This window comes from Mobula hypostoma, chromosome 2 (genome assembly GCF_963921235.1).
Source record: "Mobula hypostoma chromosome 2, sMobHyp1.1, whole genome shotgun sequence".
Classification (NCBI taxonomy): domain Eukaryota; kingdom Metazoa; phylum Chordata; class Chondrichthyes; order Myliobatiformes; family Myliobatidae; genus Mobula; species Mobula hypostoma.
Genome location: NC_086098.1, coordinates 166,090,558 through 166,116,001, shown reverse-complemented (window position 1 = coordinate 166,116,001; position 25,444 = coordinate 166,090,558). Strand labels below are relative to the sequence as shown.

The 25,444-nt window shown below is 43.8% G+C and overlaps 1 protein-coding gene across 4 annotated transcripts in view; it reads right to left on the bottom strand.

The window, feature by feature from the left end:
* Positions 1-1,630: 1,630 nt before the first annotated feature.
* Positions 1,631-25,444, bottom strand: part of LOC134342644 (14-3-3 protein beta/alpha-1-like) — a 40,236-nt gene continuing 16,422 nt past the window's right edge. For all 4 annotated transcript variants that reach the window (XM_063041013.1, XM_063041011.1, XM_063041012.1 and 1 more), the window contains exons 2-6: positions 19,459-19,757; positions 14,434-14,557; positions 10,683-10,846; positions 5,606-5,701; positions 1,631-3,486 (exon numbers count right to left, since the gene is read on the bottom strand). In XM_063041013.1, coding sequence (XP_062897083.1) covers positions 3,430-3,486; positions 5,606-5,701; positions 10,683-10,846; positions 14,434-14,557; positions 19,459-19,749 — 732 coding nt within the window. In that variant the 5' untranslated portion in view covers positions 19,750-19,757 and the 3' untranslated portion in view covers positions 1,631-3,429. The remainder of the gene's footprint in view (positions 3,487-5,605; positions 5,702-10,682; positions 10,847-14,433; positions 14,558-19,458; positions 19,758-25,444) is intronic.

The following is a 25,444-nucleotide window of genomic DNA, read 5'->3' as shown; positions in this document are numbered from 1 at the left end:
GTGGGGCAAGGGGGAGAAGTACAAGATGTCAGGTGAAAGAGGGATGATATATGTGAAGTTGGGAGGGTATAGGCTGAAGAAGGAACTTGAGAGGGCAGTGAACCATAGAATAAAGGAAGGAGGTAAGAAACTAGAGGGAGGTCCTGAAGTTGGGGGAGAAGGCCACCAGCATGGGGCCATTGGACAGGTAATTGTATAGCAGGATATAGGCCCACTATAGACAGATGGGATTAGTGTAGACAGGCATTGCAATCAGCATTGCGAAAATGGGCTGAAGGGCCTATTTCTGTGCTGTATAATATCACTCCGGTATCCTTTTTTAGAGCAACTGACTCATAAATGCCTAAGTTTGAGCACAGTTACTGAGCTTCATGTTCTGTGACTGAAGCTATTCAGGTTTCCGTCACCTTTGCAGGGAGAGCTGGTGCTTTTTAGACAACATTTCTGAGAACACGTGGGCACTGGTAAGTATCCGGAACACTTTGCCAGAGAGAGTGGTGCAGCCAGAGTTACTGACAGTATTTATATAGATGAGCACTTGAATCAGCCAGGTATAGAAGCCAATGGGTTAAGTGGGGAGAGAACAGATTAGTACAGATAGTTACCCAATCTGTAACCAAGGAGTTATCTCTTTTTTTTTTAAAAACCTTGTCACCTCTACTGAGGCTGAGGCTGCTGATAGCAGCTCACCAGTCTCCTCTGCTCTGGGCCAATCTTTCAAGTCCAGACGTAGCCCATCTACACATCTTCTAGGCAAAGATCCTCTCTCTCCCAGGGATGAGGTCTTTGTAGCCTGAGTTGGTGTTTTTGTAGCTCTGGGATTTTACCGGATGTGCTCAATCCTCCTCCTTTCATAGCCAGGCTTGGAGTTATAGCAAGGAGTACTGGACAATAATTATGAGTAAATAGAAATACTGCTAATTTCCCAATGATTAAATTATCCTACCCGCCAAGAGGACTACAGACTTGCCGCAGTTTGGAGGCTTGTGTACCTCAATGATCCAGAGAGCTATTTTGGCTTTATGCTTCGGCTCTTTGTAGGGTCTCCCATGCCAAACAGGTCAAAGGATAGAGGCCAGACTAAGAGTGGTCCACCAGTCCTCCAGGTTCAGGGGTTCAGCTCAGGGACAACAACCCTGACTGGTAAAACAAAACTGTTATGGAAACAGCAATGAAGAATCATTCTACATCCGAGTGTGATGGTATTCCTGGGGTCTCCAACTGGGACGTGCACGACCCCCAGTAGTGAAAACTGGAAGGAAGCTACTGATATGATGAAGGAAACCCTGAACACCACTAGTGATGGAAGACTTTCAATGCCTGAACACCAGTGGTGTAACGGGCAGGAAGTAAACTTCCTATGGCTATATGAACTAAAAGCTTACAACCCATCGCAAACAACTCCAGATATCTTAAGTCATTAGTATAGAAACAGACCTTTCAACTCAACTAGTGGTGTAGTTATAAAATTCTCACCCTGCCCAAGGGAACAGAGATCATTAAGCTCACGGTAAGACAGGAAGTATACTACTTACTCAATAAAACTTTTATTTTCACTTTGAACTGTCTTGCACATGTTCAGGATTTATTTTCCTTGCAGTCCATTTAGAAAAAACTTACACAAATCTAATTGTACATCAAAAACAAATTTTAATATGTTTGTCCTACTGTTCCACAATCACGTGTGTGCTACAACAGCAACAGAAGTGAATGGAGGCAGAATACTGATCCGTAAAAAACCAAGCAGGTGGGCAGCTGCAGGATAAACAGATGTTGGACAAGGGGCCGTTCCAAATTCACTACCAGAGATCACCTAAAAGTCGGCTAGAAGAAATTTCAATAGTATTTTTTTAAATTCAGTGCATGGTGCATTTTTCCAGTGGACAAACAGACTAAAATGACAATCAGATGAGGGGTGCGCATCTGTGAAATGTGATCAGAACAGAAGTCAGAAGTGTATTTTGCGACACTGACTACTGTTGTACATTCACACCCAGACTGTTCCCTCTCCTTTCCATTCCAACTATGCAGATAAGAATGCATTCTAACAGAACCGTGACGCCACTCAGCTGATGCCCCTGGGTGCAGCTGAGGACAAGCCTTTCCAGTAAATCCTGACGGAAACCTAGCTATCGATACTTGGTGCCAGGGAAGTGAACAGTGTAGGTTGATGCGAGGACTGTTCTTGGGTCTAATTTAGAAAACATCATTACTTTGGGGGTGGGAGGGTAAATGAGAAATTAAATGGATGACATTGACCCCCACCCTTCTCACCAGCTCTATGAAAAGAAAGCTTCAGAGCATCAAGGTAGAATTTACAGGAAAGGTCAGGGCCGATGCATCAGTGAAGAAAAATACTACTTTAATACCAAGAATATGTGTGCACAGTGACTAGAAATAGGCTACAGCTGGTTACCAAAGTTACCAGTTACTACCACAGGTGAGTAGACATTATAACATTGGATGGATGTGAATGGAAGACAGAGAGAAACAACAACAGAAATGATCCCCATTGCATGGAATGCCAGGAAATGGAGATGGTGGTGGTGGGGGCAAGCACAAGGAACCCAGAGCAGAGGGAACAGACAGCTGATGTAACCGAGCACACCCTGATATGAAACCTGAACCGCCCATGGGAGGCAGTCAGTGGCCCACAGCGGATTGTGCAGAAGTGTGGGGAGGGGTAGGGACATGGACACTGAAACTACAAACAAACACTGGGGTCATCAGCATTTCGATTGTGCAGAAGGTAGTCCCAACTGGCTGGCTCGAACTGAAAGCCCACCAACTATTACACTATCAATTATCTGTCAAGACTCCCCACTAGCACCCAATTCCCAGAGCAGGAACAATTACTGAAGCAATGATGGAAGCCAGCGATACCATCTGTTCACAAGGCCATGCTGACAAAGTGGTGGGGGTGGGGTGGGGAGTGGTGGAGATTGCACAGGACAGTCTTGACAATGGGATCTTACCTGCAGGAAAATAGAGGAATGACCAGAGGAAAGTCACAGAACAGGAAGATGAAGAAAAGCTCTCTACCTAACAGGGCTGACTGATTAATTAATTTAACAAAGCAATGAGTCTCTCACCATGAAGTGCTCCAAGAATGTGATCCCTACACTTGTCTCTTCACTACACTTTCTCTTCAAAATTATCACAGGCTAACATTTAAATCCAAGAGAAATTTCAACTTACACACCAGGTAACATCCACCCACCCAAACCAAGATGTGCAGTAACCATGACAGGTTAGAGCTACTGCTGGTGACAGACTTCTCTCAGTGTTTGCTGGTGCATTGAAATACAGGCTGCTGGTGATGCTGGTATCTACGGGATGGGGAATCAGTGATATCTAACAGGAGAACAGTGGGGCAGTTAGGCAGACAGGAGGTGAAAGTGAATAAAGGGGGCAGGAAGTGACATGAGTTTAGTTCTCCCCTTCGGCCTGCTCCACTTCCTCTCCCTGGTTGTCTGAGGTCCACAACTGTAGGAAGGAAACAAAGTTCCAGTAAGAATCATTCACACAGCAAGTAGAAATCTTCCATTTAGAGAGTTTCCAGCACTATAAAACAATTCAAAGTTGGCAGCAAGTTTCAGCAACGTAGGAGAAGGAATCAACATACACCCTGGTTCAATAAAACCATCAGCAACCTTATTATTTTATTTAGAGATACAGAATGGTAACAGGCCCTTCTGGTCCAACTAGTCCACTAACCTGTACTTCTATGTAATGTGGGCGGAAACAGGAGCATCTGGAGGAAACCCATGCAGTTACGGGGAAGATGTACAAGTTCCTTACAGACAGCGGTGGGAATTGAATCCCGATCCCTGGCTCTACTCACCCTACCATTACGCTGCTGGTGTACAGGGCAGCAATGAAGGTCCTCCGTCTCTGGTGGTGTTCAGGGTTTCCTTCATCTCGGTTTTCACTACTGTCAGTCATGCAAATCTTGGGTGAAGACTCAGGAATACTGTCACACTCAGATGTAGAAGGATTCTGCATTGCTGTTTCTGTAAGTTTTGTTTGCCCAGTCAGGGTTGATCGCCCTGTGCTGATCCCCCCGAACATGGAGGACCAGTGGACCACTCTTAGTCTGGCCTCTACCCTTTGACCTGTTTGGCGTGGGTGACCCTACCAAAAGCCAAAGCATAAAGCCCTAACTCTGGCCATCATAGCTCTCTGGATCATTGAGGCATGCGAGTCTCCAAACCATGACAAGGTGTGTCCTCTTGGAGGTGGCATTGTAAAGCTCTATGCTAACCAGCACACTACTAGGCCACCCGAATATCACACCTTTCGGTCTTACTGTCAAACGGCTTCAAGAGTAGTATTACAACACCAGCTGTAGGATCATTTGATTTCCACTGCTGTTTGTGCATTCTGAATTAGTGATACAAAGCCCCAATGCTCTACCATATCCGGGGAATATTTAGTGTAATTGACTTTTACTTTTATATTCTCAACTGTGCCATGGTAGTGTAGTGGTTAGGGCAATGCTATTACAGCTAGGGGTGGAGCTCTGAGTTCATTTCTGATGTCAACTGTAACTGTAACGATGTAACTGTAACATTCTGCCAGTGGAATGTGTGGGTTTCCTCCGGGTGCTCCGGTTTCCTCCCACAGTCCAAAGACGTACCGGTTGGTAGGTTAATTGGTCATTGTAAATTGTCCTGTGATTAGGTGAGGGTTAAATCAGGGGATTGCTAGGTGGTGTGGCTTGAAGGGGCAGAAGAGCCTGTTATGAACTGTACCTCAATAAATAAATAAATAAATGCCCAACCATGGTCAGCATGGACAAGATGGGCCAAATGGACCCTTTGCTGTGCCATACGTTTTGCTGATACTAAACAAAAAAAATCCAAAAGCAAGCTGTTGCAGATACTAGAAATTCAAAAATAAAAACCAAAATGCTGGAAAGACAGAGATTGGATGTATAGGCATCATCCTGAAGTTTTTCCCTCTCCAGTCATTGTTCAGTACTTTCAGCATTTTCCCATTTTTATTACATAAAAAGTCACTAGTTTCTCTCTAGCAATGAACGTCACTGCACGTGTTTGTGCGTAGTGAGAACTAGCAGGTGTACCGTGGAGAGCACTCTAACTGGTTGCATCACCGTGTGGTACGGAGGGGCCACTGCACAGGATGGGAACAAGCTGCAGAAAGTTGTAAACTCAGCCAGCTGCATCACAGGCACTAACCTCCCCAGAACTGAGTTCTCCTTCAAAAGGCAAACCCCATTACCTAAGCGGTGCCCTCTTCTCATTGCTACCATCAAGGAGATGGTACAGGGGCCTGAAGACACACAGTCAACGTTTTAAGAACAGCTTCTTCCCCTCCACCATTAGATTTCTGAATGGCCCACTAGCCCATGAACACTACCTCATTATTTTGTGCTCTTTTTGCACTACTTTTTAAAAATTTCTTTTTGCAAATTAATAGTATTTAATTTTTATGTACTGCACCATACTACTGCTACAAAACAACAATTTTCACAACAATATGTCAGTGAAAATAAACCCGATTCTGATGCACAAAGTGCCTGAAAAGGCAAGCTGGGGAATCGATTTAATTGTTAGGAATTTGCTCTGTGCGTGATACTTACAGTTAAATTGTCCCGTAGTAACTGCATAATCAAGGTGCTGTCTTTGTATGAATCATCAGTCAAAGAGTCTAGTTCTGTAATAGCATCTTCAAACGCCTGCAACATAAAATGGTGACGATATGTTCATTCATCAAACAACAGACTAATCAATATCTGAGCAGTCAGCAACTTGTTATTGTGAAGCTTTCTACAGAGCCTGCAGCAGGGCTTGGACAGATGGGATGAATGGGCAACATGGCAGAAGGAATACAGTGTAGGGAAAGGTATGATTATGCACTTCGGTAGAAGGAATAAAGGTGTAGACTATTTTCTAAACGGAATGAATTCATAAATCAAGAGATGCAAAGGGACTGGGTTGTATTCATGCAGGATTCCACAAAGGTTCACTTGCAAGTTGGGTCTGTGGTAATGTGATGTCAGCATTCATTTTGAAAGGACTAGAATATAAAAGCAAGAATGTAACGCTGAGGATTTATAAGGCATTGGTCAGAGTGCATTTGGAGTATTGTGAGCTGTTTTGGATCCTTCATCTTAGAAAGGATGTGGTGTCATTGGAGGGGGTCCAGAAAACATTTGCAAGGATGATCCCAGGAAAGGAAGGATTAACATGTGTCTTATTGTCTTGAACTGAATTGAAATTTCAGCCCAAAACTGTAGGGGCAAACCAGTCAAAGCTAATCAGCTTGGAACACAGATAAACTTTTACTGCACAGTTTCAATTTAAACTACGCAAAGTGTCTACTTTAACCACACGGAAGATTTGTTGGTCTTCATGACTAGGCTTAGAGAGCAGTGTGAGAAGTAAATTTATTATCAAGCTACATATCTGTCACCATGATCTCCCCCGAGATTAATTTTCTTGCAAGTATTCAAAGGAACAAAAAGATATAACAGAACTTGTATAATTACAGTATATAACTATACATAACAAAGACTGACAAATAACCAATGGGCAAAATAGGTCAAATTGTGCAAATAATAAATAATAAAAAAGTAAATACTGAGAACATGTGCTGTAGAGTCCTTGAAAGTGAGTCTACAGGTTGTGGAGTCAGTTCCTACTGAGTTGCACGATCACAATACAAAGCACGTGCTTCGCTGACGAGATCTGTAATGGTAGTCCTGTTTACTATTCAGGTCTTAGAAACACAGAAAACATACAGCACAATACAGGCCCTTCAGCCCACAAAGCTGTGCCGAACATGTCCCTATCTTAGAACCGCCTAGGCTTTACCCATAGTCCTTTATCTTTCTGAGCTCCATGTAGCCATTCATGTACCTGTAGCCCTCTATTTTTCTAAGCTCCATGTATTCATCCAGGAGTCTCTTAAAAGACCCTATCATTTCCGCCTCCACGACCACCGTTGGCAGCCCATTCCACGCACTCACCACTCTGCGTAAAAAAACTTACCCCTGACATCTCCTCTGTACCTGCTTCCAAGCACCAACTGTGCCCTCTCGTGCTAGCCATTTCAGCCCTGGGGAAAAGCCTCTGACTATCCACACGATCAATGCCTCTTATTATCTTGTACATCCCTATCAAGTCACCTCTCAACCTCCGTCACTCCAAGGAGAAAAGGTCCAGTTCACTAACCTATTCTCATAAGGCATGCTCCCCAATCCAGGCAACATCCTTGTAAATCTCCTCTGCACCCTTTCTATGGTTTCTATGTCCTTCCTATAGAGAGGCGACCAGAATTAAGCACAGTACTCCAAGTGGGGTCTGACCAGGGTCCTATACAGCTGCAACATTACTTCTCGGCTCTTAAAGTCAATCCCACGATTGATGAAGGCCAATGCACTGTATGCCTTCTTAACCAGAGTCAATATAGACTCAGATCCCAAGATCCCTCTGATCCTCCACACTGCCAAGAGTCTTGTCATTGATGCTACATTCTGCCATCATATTTGACTTACCAAATGAACCACTGTACACTTATCTGGGTTGAACTCCATCTGCCACTTCTCAGACCAGTTTTGCATCTTCTCTCAATGTCCCATTGTAACCTCTGACAACCCGCCACACTATCCACAACACCCCCACCTTTAAGTCATCAGCAAATTTACTAGCCCATCCCTTCATTTCCTCATCAGGGTCATTTATAAAAATCACAAAGAGTGGAGGTCCCAGAACAGATCTGTGAGGCACACTACTGGTCACCGGCCTCCATGCAGAACATGACCTGTCTACAACCACTCTTTGCCTTCTGTGGGCAAACCAGACACAAATGTGTGCTTTGCACAATAGTTATTCTCAATGGACACTATGCAAAAGCAATTTTTTTTTTTTTTTTAATTAAAGCTTTTTCCACATGGGAACATGGTGGCAGTCTCCTCTCCCCACCTCCCACCAATTTAAACTATTGTTAGAGTGGGATGTGAAGGTTAATTTTCTTGTAGTTTAAATTTCCTATGCTTTCTTGTAATTTTATATAATCTCCTGTAGACATGTAATTGTTCAGTGAATTGTTTGGATCTGATCTGGCTATTTCATAGGTTAATTGTTATCACTGGAATGTTGTTATCTCCAGTTTGAGTGTGAGATGACCACAACTGCTTCACCCTTTCTCTTCCTTTGGTCTCTCTTTTTTGCCTGTCATTCTTATAATATTTAATAAAACAGCTGTAAGCAACAAGTTTTATGCCTCATTCTCGACTTCCGAGAAACCTACGGATCGCAAAAGTTTCAGGATCCGACACTGCTGTGGGTACTTCAATGCAGTTTCTTTCATTTCTATCCAGCCTGCATTTAGCAATGCATAAACACAAGAGGTTCTGCAGATGCTTGAGATCCAGGGTAACTAACAATACTGAAGGAACTCAGCAGGTCAGGCAGCATTGATGGAGAGGAATGAAGAGTTGATAAACAAAGCTTCCCTGCACATCTGCTCTCACTCCCTTTCACCTGCTACTCACCTCCTATCCCAGCTTCCCCTTCAATAGAAGTCCTTCATAACTTCTGACAGCTGCAATGTGACCCCACTACCAATCACACCCCTTCACCTCCTTTCTGCACTACAGAGACCGTTCACTTTGTGCCCATCCATCAAGTTCCATCCCACACAACACCTGTCTATTCATTTGTCTCCCAGTTAACAAACAGCCCAATCATTCTGGTTGAAGTCATGATTCACTCAAATTTCTTCAAATCCAGTGCACTGTATTTTCTGTTCATATTGCAGCCTCCTCCACAAGCGACAAATGTAGAACACTACAGCACAGTGCAGGCCAATCACCCCACAATATTGTGCTGACCTTGTAACCTACTCGAAGATCAGTCTAACTCTTCCCGCCCACATAACCTCAGAATCTCAGGATTGTACGTGGTGACATGTATGTACTCTGATAATAAATTTTACTTTGAACTTTGAATATTAGGCAAGAATTTGCAGCTTTATAAAACTCTGGTTAGGCTACATCTGGAGTCCCGCATTCAGTTCAGGAAAGACGTGGAGGCTTTGGAAAGGATGCAGAAGAGGCTCACCAGGATGCTGCCTGGGTTAGAGGGACTGTACTACAAGGAGAGGTTGGATTTCAGTGGAGGGTCAGATGCTGAGGGGAGACCCGATACAAGTTCAAGAAGTTTGAGAGGCCTGGATAGAGTAATTAGTCAGTATGTTTCCCAGAGCCAAAATAAAATTAAAGGGCGTGCATTTAAAGTGAGAGGAAGGAGAGTTCAAAGGAACTCTTCCTTCACAGTGGCTTCTACGGATTCAACCAGTGTTATTGTCCTTTTTGCGACTGCAAGACCCTGCTGGACATTAAATTACTGCAGTCTACTCTATCAGTGAGTTGCTCGCCAGTAGAAACCTGAAGAAGCTGGACTTAATATGCATCGTCCTAATGTCTGTGTCAGAGGAATTAGTGCATGAAGGCTGTGTGCAGTCTAACAGCAGGTGATCATCTGAGTTGCTTTTCTTGCGATCACAAGATGCTGTTGGACATTGTTGATGTGGAACGCTGCAAGTCTGACTCATGTTTTATTGGCGGGTGGCAGGGAAGCTGCGTGGCCTCGGTTGTATCAAGCATCGGGCCTCAAGCCGCAGTGTTGCCTGTACACAGTGACCGAGGAAAGGCGGGGTCGCTGTGGCCTGGCATCCAGGCTGGAGTCAGTGCTGCCTCCTAGTGTCCACTTGGCAGAAGACAAACTGTACCGTGGTCAGCTTCAGATTTCTGCAACGTTCACGGACTTGGGGCCTTGGACTATATTTTTTATATGTGACTGTATTTTATTGATATCTTATACGTGCTTGCCATCCTGCAAGTGCTTGGTGCTGTGTGTCACCATTGCTACTGTATTTGGTCCCTTGGCCCTGGAGTAATGCTGTTTCGTTTGGCTATATTCATGGACATTCATGTACGGTTGAATGACAATTAAACTTGAACTTGAAGGAGATATGTGGGGCAGTTTTGTTTCATAAACAATGGTGGGGACCTGGAATGTGCTACCAGGGGTGACAGTGGAGGAAGTTAAAAGGCTGACGGATAAGCACATGAACAGACAGACAATGGAGGAAAATGAACAGAAGTGATGAAGTATCATTAACCCAATGACTTTGGCCCGAGATAGTCACAGACTACACCCCATCAGCAGGCCCTTACGTCCATGTAGCCTATGCAGAATTGTTATTCTGACTAGTCCCACCGACCTGCATCTGGACCATAGTCCACCCCAGAACCAAAGGACGTACTCCTCTGACGTATTGCTGTATGTAACCATGGTGCCCCCCCCACAGTTGGCTTAGTACACCTAGCTTCAGTTAAGATGAATCTGTGGAATTCATTGACATAGACGTCAGAGGAGGCCAAGTCATTGGGTATACTTAAAGCAGATTGATAGGCTCTTGATTCGTCAGGGCGTCAAACGTTACAGGGAGAAGGCAGGGGAATGGGGTTGAGAGGGATAATAAATCATCCAATATTCAACAGTGGAGCAGACTTGATGGGCTGAAAAACCTAATCCTGCTCCTATGTCTTATGTATGAAAGGCTGGACAATTGAACCAGGGAGCAAATGACGAGTGCCTCTAGCTAGAATGATGCAGCACACCCTCCAAACACCTTGTGATGTCACTCACCGATTTTGCCAGCTTGCATGCCTTTTCAGGAGAGTTCAGGATCTCGTAGTAGAACACGGAGAAGTTGAGGGCCAGACCAAGGCGGATGGGATGAGTTGGTTGCATGTCAGCCTCGCTGATTTGAAATGCCTCATCGTAGGCCTTTTGTGCGCACTCCACGGTAGCTTCAAAACAGAAATGCCAGTTTGGGTGATGGTAGATACTTGTGCAAACAAATCAGGTGATATGACAATGGTCCATTAACTAGCGACATGTAGAACCATGACTGCAGTAACACCTCTTCAGTATATAAACAAGCTTTTTAGTCCCATAGGATCTACATTATACATCAGCTTCCAGCCTCCCCTACATCTCACCTGATCAGCCTTTCCTTTCAGTCCTTGCTTCATGCTTCTGCACTTGCATTATTCACTCCATTGGCTCTAACACACAACTTTTCTTGCTATGTTAAAGCTGCTTCATAAATACAAATGCAGTTTGAAAACCCTAACAATCGGTAGAACCTCTCAATTCTTCAGAAGTTAATACCTCAAAAAGGTGGTATCCCTCATTAAGGAACCCCATCACCAGGCCATGTGCTCTTTTCGTTGCTACCAACAACAGGGAGGGACAGAAACTTGAAGACATACTCAGGAACAGTTTCTTGCCCTCTGCCATCAAATTTCAGAATAGACAATGAATCCTTGAACACTACCTCACTACTCTTTCCTTTGTCACTACTCATTTTAATTTTTATACTATATTTCTTACTGTAATTTACAGAATTTTTATTATGTACTGCTGCTGCAGAACATTTCACAACATCTGCCAGTGATAGTAAACCTAATTCTGATTAAAAATCCAACAGGAATGGCAAATGCAGGAAGGGTCTTGGCCTGAAACGTAGACTCTCTATTCCCCTCCACAGATGCTGCCTGACCTGCTGAGTTCCTCCAGCATTTTGTGTCTCCACCAGGAGACCCCACTGGACAGGTCATTTGGCCCACAATGTGCTAATATTGATGCCAATTTATAGTAAATGCCCTCTTCCTGTGTATCACCCAATCTCTCCATTCCCTTTACATTCATGTGTTTGGCTAAAATCCTCAAACTCCAAACTGCCTGCTTTCACTATCATCCCAGTAATCCACTCCAGGCATCTACCACTCTGCATGTAAAGAATTTGCCCCTCACAGTACCTCTAAAGCAGGGCTCCCAACCTTTCTTATGCCATGTACCAATACCATTAAATAAGGGGTCTGTGGATCCCAGGTTGGGAACCCCTGATCTAAACCTTCCTCTCTCTAACCTTAGAAGCAGGTCCTGTGGTGCTTGACAGATTTTATCAATCTTATTAATTTATTTAGAGACACAGCACAGTAACAGCATCTTCCAGCCTAGCAAGCCCATGCTGCCAATTACACTCATGTGACCAATTAACCTACTAACCCAGTAGGTGTTCAGAACATAAGAGGAAACTGGAGCACCTTGAGGAAATGCACAGAGAGAACGTACACATTCCTCACAGACAGCAGCAGGAACTGAACACTGGTCGCTGGCAGCATAACAGCTCTACACTAACCGCTAAGCCACTGTTCCACCCTACCCTAGGGAAAAGCTTCTGACTCTCTACCCTATTTATGCCTCTCAATTTTAAAAAGACCTCTATTAGGTCTCCTCTCAGCTTCCAAAACTAGTGCCATCAATTCAAAGAGTGCCACAGCACAGAAAAAGACCCTTTCGCCTAGTCCCATCGACCTGCACCTGGACAAGAGCCCCCCCTACCACTCCCATTCAAAGTTCTCTTAAATGCTGCAATCGAACCTACATCCACCACTTCCGCTGGCAGCTCAATCTACACCCACACCAGCCCAAGTGAATTAGTTTCCTCTCAGGTACCACTTAAATATTTCACCTTTCAACTTAATCCACGACTTCTCGCCGTAGTCTCACCCAATCTCAGTAGAAAAAGCCTGCTTGCATTTACCCTATCTATACCCCTCATACTCTAGGAAGAACAACCCATGTTCGTTCAACCATTCCTTATAGCTTGTTGGAAACTACTTTTTTAAAATAATACCTCTTATAAGATTTGTACTTTTTAAACAAACTTGTGTATTTTTCACAGTGTGTGGTGGTTCATCCCCACTCATTGGCAGAAAGTGGTATAGCAGCTAAGCTAACAGTTTATCACCTTCCTCATTTTTCATTGGCCAAGTATTAGCACATTACCCACGTGATGTAATTGTTTTAATTATGTAGCCTATTAACGAGCTCATTTCTATCCAAGGAAGTTTCCCTATCTTATCTATAAAATATGATGCACCATCTTTGCTTCTTTATTCTTTTGTCTTTGCCACCCATTCACCTCTTAGCATCGTTTCTCAGCTCTATCTAGTTTGCTTAGTATTTGTATGTTTGTATGTTGTTAAAATAAAAGTTTGAATTAAGACTGCCTTTATTCCTGACTCCCAGAAGAACCCCAAGGATCAGAAAATAAACAGAGATCCAACAAGCTAGTACCCTTTAATCGAGGCAGCATCCTGGTGAACAACATTGGTTCTATTTGAAACTCAGCTGCCTACACTTGAGTACTGAAACAAATAACTACAGAAAACATGGAAAGCCCGACTTCACGGAGTGGGGGGGACAGGCTTTGCCTGGTGCAGGTTATAAAATGGAACCTGATAAACCTCTCAAAATAAAATCTCTCCCAATTATGAAACGATATGGGAGCAGAATTAGGCCACTTGACCCATCGAGTTTGCTCCTTTTTATCATGGTTGATCCATTTTCCCTCCCAGCTCCAATTTTCTGCTTTCTCCCCATATCCCTTCATGCCCTGATCAATCAATAATCTATCAACCTCTGCCTTAAATATATCTAATGACTTGGCCTCCACAGCCACCTATGACAAGAAATTCCACAGATTTGCTACTCTCTGGCTAAAGTAGTTCTTCCTCACCTCCGTTCTAAAAGGATACCCCTCTATTCTGAGGATGTGTCCTCTGGTCTCCCACCATAGGGAACATCCCCTCTACTCTATCAAGGCCCTTCGACATTCCAAGGGTTTCAAAGAGGTCATCCCTTACTCTTCTGAATTCCAGTGAGCAGAGGACCAGAGCCATCAAATGCTCTTCATATGACATGCCTTTCAATCCCAGAATAATTTTCGTGAACCTCCTTTGAACCCTCTGCAAAGTCAGCACATCCTTTCTTAGATAAGAGGACCAAATGGTGGAGGATGTTTCTGGTAGTGGAAGAGTCTAGGGCCAGAGGATACAGCCTCAGAACAGAAGGAAGCCCCTTTAGAACAGAGATGAGGATGAATTTCTTTAGCCAGAAGGTGAAGAATCTGTGGAATTCACAGCTGTCTGTAGCAATGAAGGCCAAGTTATTGGGTATTTAAAATGGAGGTTGATAGGCTCTTGATTAGTTAGGGTGTCAAAGGTTATGGGAGAAGGCAAGAGGATGTGGCTGAGAGAGAAAACAGATCAGTCACGATTGAATGACAGAACAGACTCGACAGACCGAATGGCCTAATTTTGCTCCTATGTGTTATGCTCCATGTTTATCGTTTGTTTGTCAAGCTGCTCATCTGGTCCCAGACATGAGGAATCTTGCAATTATATGTTTCTGCAATTTCCAATTCTGTGCAGCTGAAGGACCTTATGAGAGATGAATGGATCCAAAACAGCAGTTTATCCTACTGGACAGGAGGTTCCCATGCAGAAAATAAATCCCAATTAAATTCTAAATTCTCCAAACGTACTCGTTTTCTTTGCCTCATTTGCAACTTCGGAGAGGTATCTGTAGTAATCTCCTTTCATCTTCAGATAGAAGACCTTGCTCTCAGAAGAAGTTGCATTGGCGATAAGGTACTCGTCCAGCAGTCTCTGAATTAAGAAAGGTAGAGGGAAAAACCATTGTAAACTGTTGAATAAGTAATAGCTTTTGCACAATCTGACTGCTATTATACCATGGCAAAGAGAATCACTCGTTAATTATATTTGCATTTATCTATTGAGATACAGCGCGAAACAAGCCTCTCTGGACCAATGGGCTGTGCCGCCAACAACCCACCAATTTAACCCTAGTCTAAGTGTGGGACAATTGACAATGACCAATTAACCTACTAGCCAACATGTCTTTGGACAGTGAGAGGAAACTAGGGCACCTGAAGGAAACCCACACATTCCATGAAGAGGATGTACAAACCCTAAATTTAGAGGATACTGGGATTGAACTCTGAATTCCAGTGCCCGAGCTGTAATAGTGTTATGCTAACCTCTAGGTTACCATGACCTGTATATATTTATTCCTGGAGATACCGATGTTGCTGCAATAATTTCACTTGTTACTCTACCAGAATGATAGGGAAAAAGTGTTCAATTACAAGGACAGATTGCAATGTTGGCCAGCCTACGAGTCTGGAACAAGGACTGGAGACACTGAAGTGCCCTTTTCCTCAGGCGAGAGGCCTGTTTCTGCATGAGAGTGGGGTGGGAAAGGGGTTTGTTTTGTGTTTGCTGCTGCTTGTGTTAGGCTGTATATTGTTGGTGCCAGAATGTGTGGCAACACTTGTGGGCTGCCCCCAGCACATCCTTGAATGTGTTGGCTGTTAATGCAATCGGTGCATTCACTGTATGTTCTGAAGTATGTGTGGTAAATTAAACTGAATCTTTCATTACTTTGGGAATGACTGAATCAAGATAGTTAAATGATCAAGGTATGTTCATAGGAGAGAGAAACAACTAATTAAGGTTGAGGGTTAAAACGAGGAGGGTACTCGAATGACTAAAATAAATTTAGAACATTTTTGTTAGGTGAGAGTTTTAAAGGTTAAATAATTAAGACAAATAGGCACTTAATTTACTGTAATAGCAAAGGCTCTGAAAGTTGGATGGACGATATCTGCCTTGTGGTATTCTCTGAATGCCATGGTCATTGAAAACCTACATGGATTGGCTCAGTAATAAACCATTTGGTCTCAAATTAGTGATACCATCTACCAAACTGCTTGTAATGCGTCGTTTGTACCAATGACCAACATAGACTGAGGATGTGCTGGGCATAGCCTACGAGTGTTGTCATGCTTCCTGGCATGGACAGAACTTACTAATGCACTTATTCATACCCTTACTAACCTGCACGTCTTTGGAAAGTGGGAGGAAACCCACATGGTCACAGGGAGAATGTACAAACTCCTTACAGACAGCAGCAGGAATCGACCCTGACTGCTGGCATTATAAAGCATTATGCTAACTGCTACTCTACCATGCCATCCCTGATCTAACACCTCATCTTTCTCAAGGGGGAATATTAATTTGGAACTCTTAGTTAGGCCAGTTTTACAATCAGCAGCTAGGGGTTTGTTGGAAAATAAACAGATGCCAGAAATCCAAAATAAATGTCATATAGTTTTTATTTAAGGTATTTCAATGTTCTGCTGCTGTAAAACAACTGATTTGTAAAACAATATGTCAGTGATATTATATCTGATGCTGAGATCTGGAATGAAAATGTCATCCTCAGATAAATTCACTTTCTAGTGCACCCATGTATTTGAGGCACAGGCCATCAGACTTAGAATTAAAATGCCATGCAGTTCAGTTCATTGTAGACGACTATACCATATCAGAAGCCAATTACCAAGTTTTATCTCGCTGCTGCAAAATGAATGACATTAGATACAACAGTGGAACATTCCTGTGATACCAAAGGCAGGTCCTATATACCAATCCTTTTGCCTTTTCTGATGTAAACATTAATTCTGTTTCACACACCACAGATGTTGCCTGACCTGCAGAGTATTTCCAGCATTTTGTTTCTTTCAGCTTAAGTTGTGTGAAGACTTAGCAGTTCAGTCAGGCACCAGCTCCAAGTGAGAACAGAATTCACGCTGGCAATGTTAGAATGCCACTGGAGAACTGAACAAGCAGTGCAGCTCAGAAACTTGACAGTATAAAGCCATACTAGTGGTTAGCGCAAGCTCTACAGCGTCGGCTGGAAGATCGGTAAGGAGTTTATATGTTCTCCCCATGGCCTCATCGGTTCCCCTGGGTGTTCCGGTTTCCTCCCACATTCCAACTACGCACTGTTAAGGTTACTGAGTTGTGGGAGTGCTATGTTGGCACCAGAAGTGTGGCAACACTTGCAGGCTGCCCAGCACAATCCTCGCTGATTTGACTGGATGCAAAACAATGCATTTCACTGCTTTTAAAATCTTTTTTAAAAATTTCATACAACCCTGAAGAGGAAACTGTTGAAGTGTTTGACAATTCTTATTACTATCCTCTTCCACAAACTGCCAACTCCACAGGAATTATTTCATAATGATCCATTTTACTTGTATCCTATCCTGAGCTCAGCAATCTAGTCAATCCTTTCACAGCTGTGATTTGGAATTAAAATATAATACAGTTCAAAAATCATCTGGAGCAGGCTATTATTACAGTACACAAGCAGTCAAATTATCCAGGGTGACGAAAATAAATCTCAAGCCACTCCTGAAGGAAATGTAACAGGTTATATTCCTGATTAGATAAGCCCTTTACTGATGTTTTAACTTCAGCATGAAAGGTGGGTCAAATCTATAACTGTCCTTCAGTGCAGTAGATCAACTGACCCATCCCACAATCTCTGTGACCCACTACCGTCCGGGAGGTGGTACAGGAGCATCAGGACTAGAACCCATCCCACAATCTCTCTAACCCACTATCATCAGGGAGGAGATACAGGAGCATCAGGACTAGAACCCATCCCACAACCTGACCCACTACTGTCAGGGAGGTGGGTACAGGAGCATCAGGACTAGGACTGTCAGACTGGGTAACAGCTTCTTCCCTCAGGCTTTGAGACTAATGAATACCTTGCCATGACCGAGGACTCGTCACTAGGACAGCAAGCTGTTTACTGGTGCTGTGTACTACATTGCATTTGGAATTACATTTTATTAACTTAATTATGGCAATATTTTAGTTTGTGCACTGTGTGTGATATATATATATATATATCTACCTATCTCGTGGGTGCACCTTGATGCGTAGGAACATTGTTTTGTTTGGATGTATAAATGTACAGTCAAGTGACAATAAACTTGAACTTGTACTGAGTTATTCTGCACCTTCAGACAAAACTTTGCCTCAGTGTTTCACTATCCCTAACTGTACCAGGAGTACAGATGCCCAAGAGCACACTCAAAGCTCCCAAAACTAATATGCCAGCTAAGGCACAGTTGGTATCACATTTGCCTCAGGATCATTTAAGAGTCAATTCTATATGACCATAAGACATGTGGGCAGAATTAGGCTACGCCTTTTGGTCCATCGAGTCCCCTTCCCTATTTGATCATGGCTGATTTATTACGCCCTGTCCCTATCTTCCTGCCTTCTCCCCTTTGACATCCTTACTAATCCAGAACCTAGCCACCTTCACTTTAAATATACCCAATGACTTGGCCTCCACAGCCACAGATTCACCACCTTCTCTCAAAAGAAATTACTCCTCATCTCTGTTCAAAGGGGATGTGTCTCTACTCTTGAGGCTGTGCCCTCTGGTCCCAAACTCCCAAACTCCCCCACTATGGGAAACACCCTCTCCACACTCACTACAGGAACAGGAGCAGCTAAATCTTGGACAAAGAATATAGTGCTTTACGATGGGTTGCTCTTGCACTGGAGAAAAAAAGTCGGGTTTAATATCACTGGCACACATCAGGAAATTTGTTGCTTTGCAGCAGTACAGTGCAACACAATAGGATAAATTACAAAATAAATAGAAGAAAAATTAAATTAAATAAGCAGTGGAAAAGGAGAGGGGGAAAAAGAGAAAGCTGTCATCTTTCAGAGAAAGAGCTAAGCCAAGACCTCCACCAATTTCTCAGACACAAATTAATTCAAAGGGCAGGAGGGTTCACCGTGGTATCTTGGGAGATTCGCTTAACCCTCAATCTTTGTCACTAAAACTAATCTGGTCATCATGCTGATGTGCGTTATAATGTGCTGTATATAAACTAGGTTTTCTACAACTGAGTATCAAATGTCAGTGGCTATAAAGCGCTCTGCAAATTTTTTTTTCATTTAGAGATATAGCACGATAACAGGTCTTTTTGGCCCAATGAGTCCACACTCCCCAATTATATCCATGTGACCAGTTAACCCACCAACCGGTACCTTTTTGGAATGAGAGGGGAAACTGGAGCACCTGGAAGAAACCCACGTGGAGAGAACATATAAACTCCTTACTGACAGCGGCAGAATTGAACCTGGGTCGCTGGCGCTGTAATAGTGTTATGCTAACTGCTGCCCTATGACATTCTAAGCTTCTTAAAAACATAATGGTTTCTTTCCATCTTTTGTGTGCCCACTTACATAAGGTGCATTCCAAATCACATAACTTGGTGTTAAAGCAAAAATCTTCCTCTGAAATTTAAACAATCTCACTCAAGACAATTAAGAGGCAGGTCATCTTTTTTTTGAACTACGTGCCTAAACTGTGGAACTCGATACCTAAAACTATAAAGGATGACACTTTTAAATGCCACCTCAAAACCAAATTAACCTTGTTTTTAACTAACTTGTTTGCACTTTATCCCATTGTAAAGAACTTAGAACGACATTGTCTGTGTAAAATGTGCTTTATGAATAATTTATTATAATAATTCCCTGGTTACCTGCCATTAGAGGACAAGATTTGTCCAGCCTTGAATGGGATATTTACACAGAGGAAGAGTAGAAACACAAAAATTCAGCTGCCTCTACAAGCCATCAATCTCGTGACAAGCACAAAGCTTTACCAGAACATCATTGCAGATATCCTGAAGCTCCTTCTCAATCTTCTCTCGGTAAGATTGTACCATCTGTATCTTATTTTCATTATCATTCTTCTGCTCGATGCTAGAGATGACTCGCCAGGACGAACGACGGGTCCCAACCACGTTCTTGTAAGCGACAGAGAGCAGGTTCCGCTCCTCGTTCGAGAGCTCGTCACCCTTCTCAGCGACGGCCTTCATCGCGGCCGCCATGTCATCGTAGCGCTCCGCCTGCTCAGCAAACTTTGCCTTCTCAACCAGTTCAGCCTTTGACATGTTTATGGCTGTAAAAACAGAAGTTATTATTACATAGAAATGCCAACTGACAAAAACACAGTTTACCTACCATCCAGATCATTCTATAACACTTCGAACACACCTACAAGCAGTGCTGTCAAAAGAGAGCAGCATTAATCAAGGAGCCCCACCATCCAGGCCACACTTACTTCGCACTACTACCATCGGGCAGGAGTTACAGCACCCTGACGACACAAACTCAACATTTTAGAACCAGCTTCCTTTCCTCTGCCATCAGATTTCTGAATGGACAATGAACACTACCTCACTTATTGCACATTTATATATGTCTTACTGTAACTTTTAGTAATTTTTAATGTATTGCACTGTTCTGCTGACACAAAACAATTTTCACGACACTTGTCCGTGATAATAAAACTGATTCTGAATACCTGGGAGCATAGTTCTAAGGTGGGAGAGGGAAAATTAAAGGGGCAAGTTACATTTTAAAAAATTAAATATAGAGTGCTGAGTCCCTGGAACAGGCTGCTGAAGGTGGTAATGGAAACAGGAAGCAGGTACGATAAGAGGCAGTGAAGGAGAACATAGAACAGTACAGCGCAATACAGGCCCTTCAGCCCACTATATTGTGCCAACCCTTTAATAGACTCCAAGATCAATCTAATTCTTCCCTCCTACATAGCCTTCCATTTTTCTATCATCCAAGTGCTTACCTAAGAGCCTCTTAAATGTCTCTAAGATATCTTCCTCTCCCACCAGCCCTGAAAGACTGACCGGGCTGGAAGTATTTATTTTCTAAAATCTCAAATTAGGCTAGAAAACAGGAAAATGATGATAGAAATAAAGAAAGCCTTTATACAAGTGGCAGAGTCAATTTTAACGCTATATTTTTGCCGTCATTGTATTAAGGGATATAATGTCAGGTTAACTAGGAATTAGGCTCTAGATTAAGCATTATCCAACTGGAGGTGTGGTTGGGAGGGAGAGAGAAAACTGGTTTGTTGTGCTGTGTTGTTCTGCTGAGCCTTGTGGACATGCTATGTTGGTGATGGAATGTATGGTGACACTTGTGGGCTGCCCTAGCACATTCTTAGATTGTACTGATGGTTAATGCAAACTACACATTTCACTGTATGTTTCCATGTACACATGATAAATAAGTCTGAATCATGATGTGCTGAGTGGCCAACCAAACCCCAGAGAGTGAATGGCCTCTTCCTTTTCCTTGCAAAGGGTAGGGTGACACAAAAAGTGTCTTCAAAAATCAAAGGAAGGTTCAATTAGGAATAAGGATGATGCTAACATTCAAGGAAGTAGTCTCAAATGAGATGGTCACCATTAATCTAGAGGAGGAATTTGAAGAAGTATTAACAAGCAGCAGGTAAAACAAGGGTTCCTACCAGCAGGGTGAATGAGATACATTTGGTCACTCATAGTTTAAAGTACAATATAGAACACTGAGATTCATCTTCTTGCAGGCAACACAAAAAACACGTCAACCTATTCAAAGAAAAATCCCACACAAGACCATCAAATACCCAATGTCGTTAAAAAAAATCATGTAAATAAAAAGTAAACAAATAACATGAGCCCCAGTTCCCAAAAATGAGTCCTCCATGCTGTGCCGATTGCTACAGTTAGTTCAAGCTGAAGCACCCTGATCAAATCACACAAATAGTAAAAAAAAAATCCAAAAATGTAAGGAATATGAACTGCAGAATCCCAAACCGTGTCCACAACTGTGGAGTGCGTTCCGCACTGAGACAAGCCCATCCAGAAGTCCTATGGTTGTGTAATTGTGCAATTTCATAACACTTTTACCTACAAATTGCTGTTAAATCTCTGATGTCAATGTTGACACTCATTACTACAAATGAATTAAAATAGCCTCTGTACATTAGGTATTTGGACAAAGATAAGGGAACTTATCTACCCGTCTTTCCCCTCACCTGTTCTCACCTATCACCCGCCAGATTGTACTCCTCCCTCTCCTCCCACATTCCTATTCTGGCTTTTTCTCCCCTCCTCTCTAGTCCCGATGAAGGATCTTGGCTCAAAATGTCAACTGCTTATTCTCCTCCATAGATGCTGTCTGACCTACTGAATTCTTCCAGCATTTTGTGTGTGTTGCTCTGGATTCTCAGCAGTGGAAAGGGTGAACAGTTTCACCCCGGGTGTCAACATCCCTGAAGATCTATCTAGGGCCCAATATATTGATGTAATTACAAATAAGGCATGCCAGTGGCTATATTTCATTATAAATTTGAGGAGATCTGGTATGTCACCAAAGACTCTAGCAAACTTCTACAGATGTACCATGGAGAACTGGTTGACTGGTTGCATCACTGTCTGGCATGGAGGAGCCAATGCACAGGGTCACACAAAGCTGCAGAGAGTTGTAAAGTCAGCTTCATCTGCCTCTCCATCAAGGAAGTTCTCAAAAGGTGATGTCTCAATAAGTTGGCATCCATCACTAAGGACCTCCATCATCGAGGACATGCCCTTTTCTCATTACTACCAAAGAGGAGATACAAGAGCCTGAAGACGCACAATGTTTTAGGAACAGCTTCTTCCCCTCTGCCATCAGATTTCTGAACGGACAATGAACCCATGCACATTACCTCATTATTTTTGCTGTACATATTAAAATATTTATATCTAAAACAAAAATAATTTAAGATACAATTTTATATAATATATACTTATAAGTTAATGTATTTTACTGCCACTGAACAAAAAAAATTCACGTTAGTGATGTTACGAGAATACACATAAAATTAAGATGTTTGCTGGCCTGGGCTAGCATCAGTGGCATCAGCAGTTGGTCTGCCACCTGCCCTCAGGGGAAGGAGAGATAAGGAACAATGGAGCAGCGTCTGGAGATGTGTAATGAAGGGATGTGGGAGGAAGAGCTGTCTGGAGCGGCTCCCCCCTTTGAACCCTGAACTGTTTGAAGTGATGGACAGGCGATACCCCAGCAGGGGGATAAAAAGGGACAGGTTCGCTAAGACAGACACACACGCCACCCGAGGTAACGAGACCCTGGAAGCGGTGCGCCTCTCACGAGTGGGTGAGAAGTGTCAGACAACGACAAGGGTGGAAAGGTACGATCAGCGGGAACCCGGTGTGTGTCCGCCCTTGCCTGGGTGCCGGGTTCACTGCAGAGGATCGACCGCATCTGGAGGAGGGGTCACAGTCGGTGACCTCAGGTGACATCACCAAGGACCTGCCCAAAAGCTGTTTGTGAGCCATCTCGCTGGTCTGTGAGCCATCTTGCTGGTCTGTGAGTGAAGCAGTGTTCTGAATGATCAGTTGTTCCTATTCTGTCTCTCTTCCCCCACCTTGTCCATCGCCATGGCAACGATTACTGCGAACTGAACTACAAACTGGACTGAACTTTGAGTCATTTTGAAATTGGTCATTTAACCCCTAGACAACGATAGAGCTTGATTGATGCTGTTATCTTAATTCTGTGCACATGTGTGGTTATCATTGTTGAATTGTTGCATTTATTATCCTTTCGATTACTGTGTTGCTTGTTTCTTTAATAAAACTTTCTTAGTTCTAGTACTCCAGACTCCAACTGAGTGATCCATTTCTGCTGGTTTGGCAACCCAGTTACGGGGTACGTAACATAAGTGGGGTTCTCGTCCGCGATTTTGAACGCTAAATTTGGGACGGAGTAAATTGATTGGGTTAAAATTCCCGAAAGAAAGAAAAGACAAACAGCAGAAATGGAGGTTGAGGAATTTATAAAGGCGCCGACCTTGGAGGCATTAGAGGATGCCAGGAAATCGGAATTGATAGCTGTGGCCAAACGGGTGAATCTTGCTAGGGTGAAGTCGACAATGAGGAGAGAGGAGATACACAGAGCTATTGTAGAGCACTATGTATCTAAAGGTGTGTTTCCCCAAGGTGAGCTGGGGGAGGTGTCTATTGAAAAACCTGCTGGAGACGCAGTACAGGTACAGCTTGAAAAACTGAGACTCGAGCACGAGTTCCGGGTACGGCAGTTAGAAAGGCAGGAGAAAGAGAGAGAGTTAGAAAGGCAGGAGAAAGAGAAAGAGGTAGAAAGGCAAGAGAGAGAAAGACAGTTGGAGAGAGAAGAGAGAGAGAGGGACAGACAGTTGGAGAGAGAAGAGAGAGAGAGGGACAGACAGTTGGAGAGAGAGGAGAAACAGAGGGAAAGGGAATTTGAGCTGGAGAAGTTAAAGATAAGGGCCGAGCAGGGGCTCGTGCCGAACCAAGGTGGAGGGTTCCGGGCGACCCAGGAGGTTAGGCTGGTTCCCCCATTTGACGATACCGATGTGGATCGGTACTTTCTCCATTTCGAAAAAGTGGCCATAAGTCAGGAATGGCCGAGGGATAAGTGGGTTGTCTTACTTCAGAGTGTACTGAAAGGGAAGGCCCAACAAGCTTACTCCGCTTTATCCGCGGAAGATGCCCAGAAGTATGAGGTGGTGAAGGAGGCCATCCTCAGGATTTATGAGTTGGTCCCGGAGGCATACCGGCAGAGGTTCCGGAATGCGAGGAAGCGGTGGGACCGCACGTATTTGGAGTTTGCTCGCGAGATGCAAACATATTGTGAGCGTTGGTGCGCCTCGAAAGGGGTAGAGGGGGATTATGACAGACTGCTGCAGCTGATTCTGATTGAGCAGTTTAAAGGTTGTGTCCCTGAGGGTATGAGACCCTACCTCGATGAGAAAGAGGCAGCCACGTTAGCCGCAACTGCTAAGTTAGCGGATGAGTATGCGTTGACGCATAAAATGAAGGTTGCCCCGAGTAAAGGCTACCAGAAGGGTAGTCAGGACGGCGGGGAGAGTCCGCCGGAAAAGTCAGAAAGTAAGCCGGGGACTAGTGAAAAGGATAAGGTAGACCGGGAGCAGTCTGGTAGGAAGTCTCCTGGGGTCGTCTGTTATAATTGTGGGAAAGTCGGACACTTTGCGTCCAGGTGCTTTGCCCCAAGGAAGGAGACGGGGAAAGGAAAAGCGGAAATTTTGAATGGCTGTATTGAGCTGTTAAGCGAACCGCTAGGGAAGGACAGGTCTGAAAAAGTCCAGGAAGGGCGCGAGAGGTTTATCTCGGCCGGACTGGTGTCAGTGAAGGAGAGGTTAAAACCAGTTCCAGTACGGATCTGGAGAGACACGGGAGCGTGTCAGTCACTAATACTGAAGAGTGTATTAGAGTTTAGCTCAGAGACCCAGACTGGGGAGGTAGAGGTCAAAGGTGTTGGGGAAGGGACAGAGTCAGTCCCTTTGCACCAGATACATTTACAGAGCAACCTGGTCTCTGGACTAGTCACGATCGGGGTGAGGTCCGAATTACCGATGAAAGACGTGGAAGTCTTGCTCGGTAATGACATCGCCGGAGGAATCGTGTTCCCAGTCGTGAGATTGACGGGTCAGCCTGCCAGCATGGAGGCCCCGCCCGCGATGGTGAATTTGGCTGAAACATTTCTGCCAACCTTGTATGAGACAGGGTGTAGTGAGATAAGAGGTAGTGAGGGAGCTGGGACGGACGTAGCAGTAGCCAGGAAAGAATTTGTGCAGACGCAGGAGCGAGACGAGGGGCTGATGGTTTTGGCCGAGACCGCTCTCTCTGACACAGCCTTGACAAGCTATTGTGCGGATAAGGAGGTGCTAAGGAAGAAAGGGAAATCAAGTACAGCATCCGCAGATGAGGAGTGGGGGGTGGTGCAAAAGAGTTATGGGGA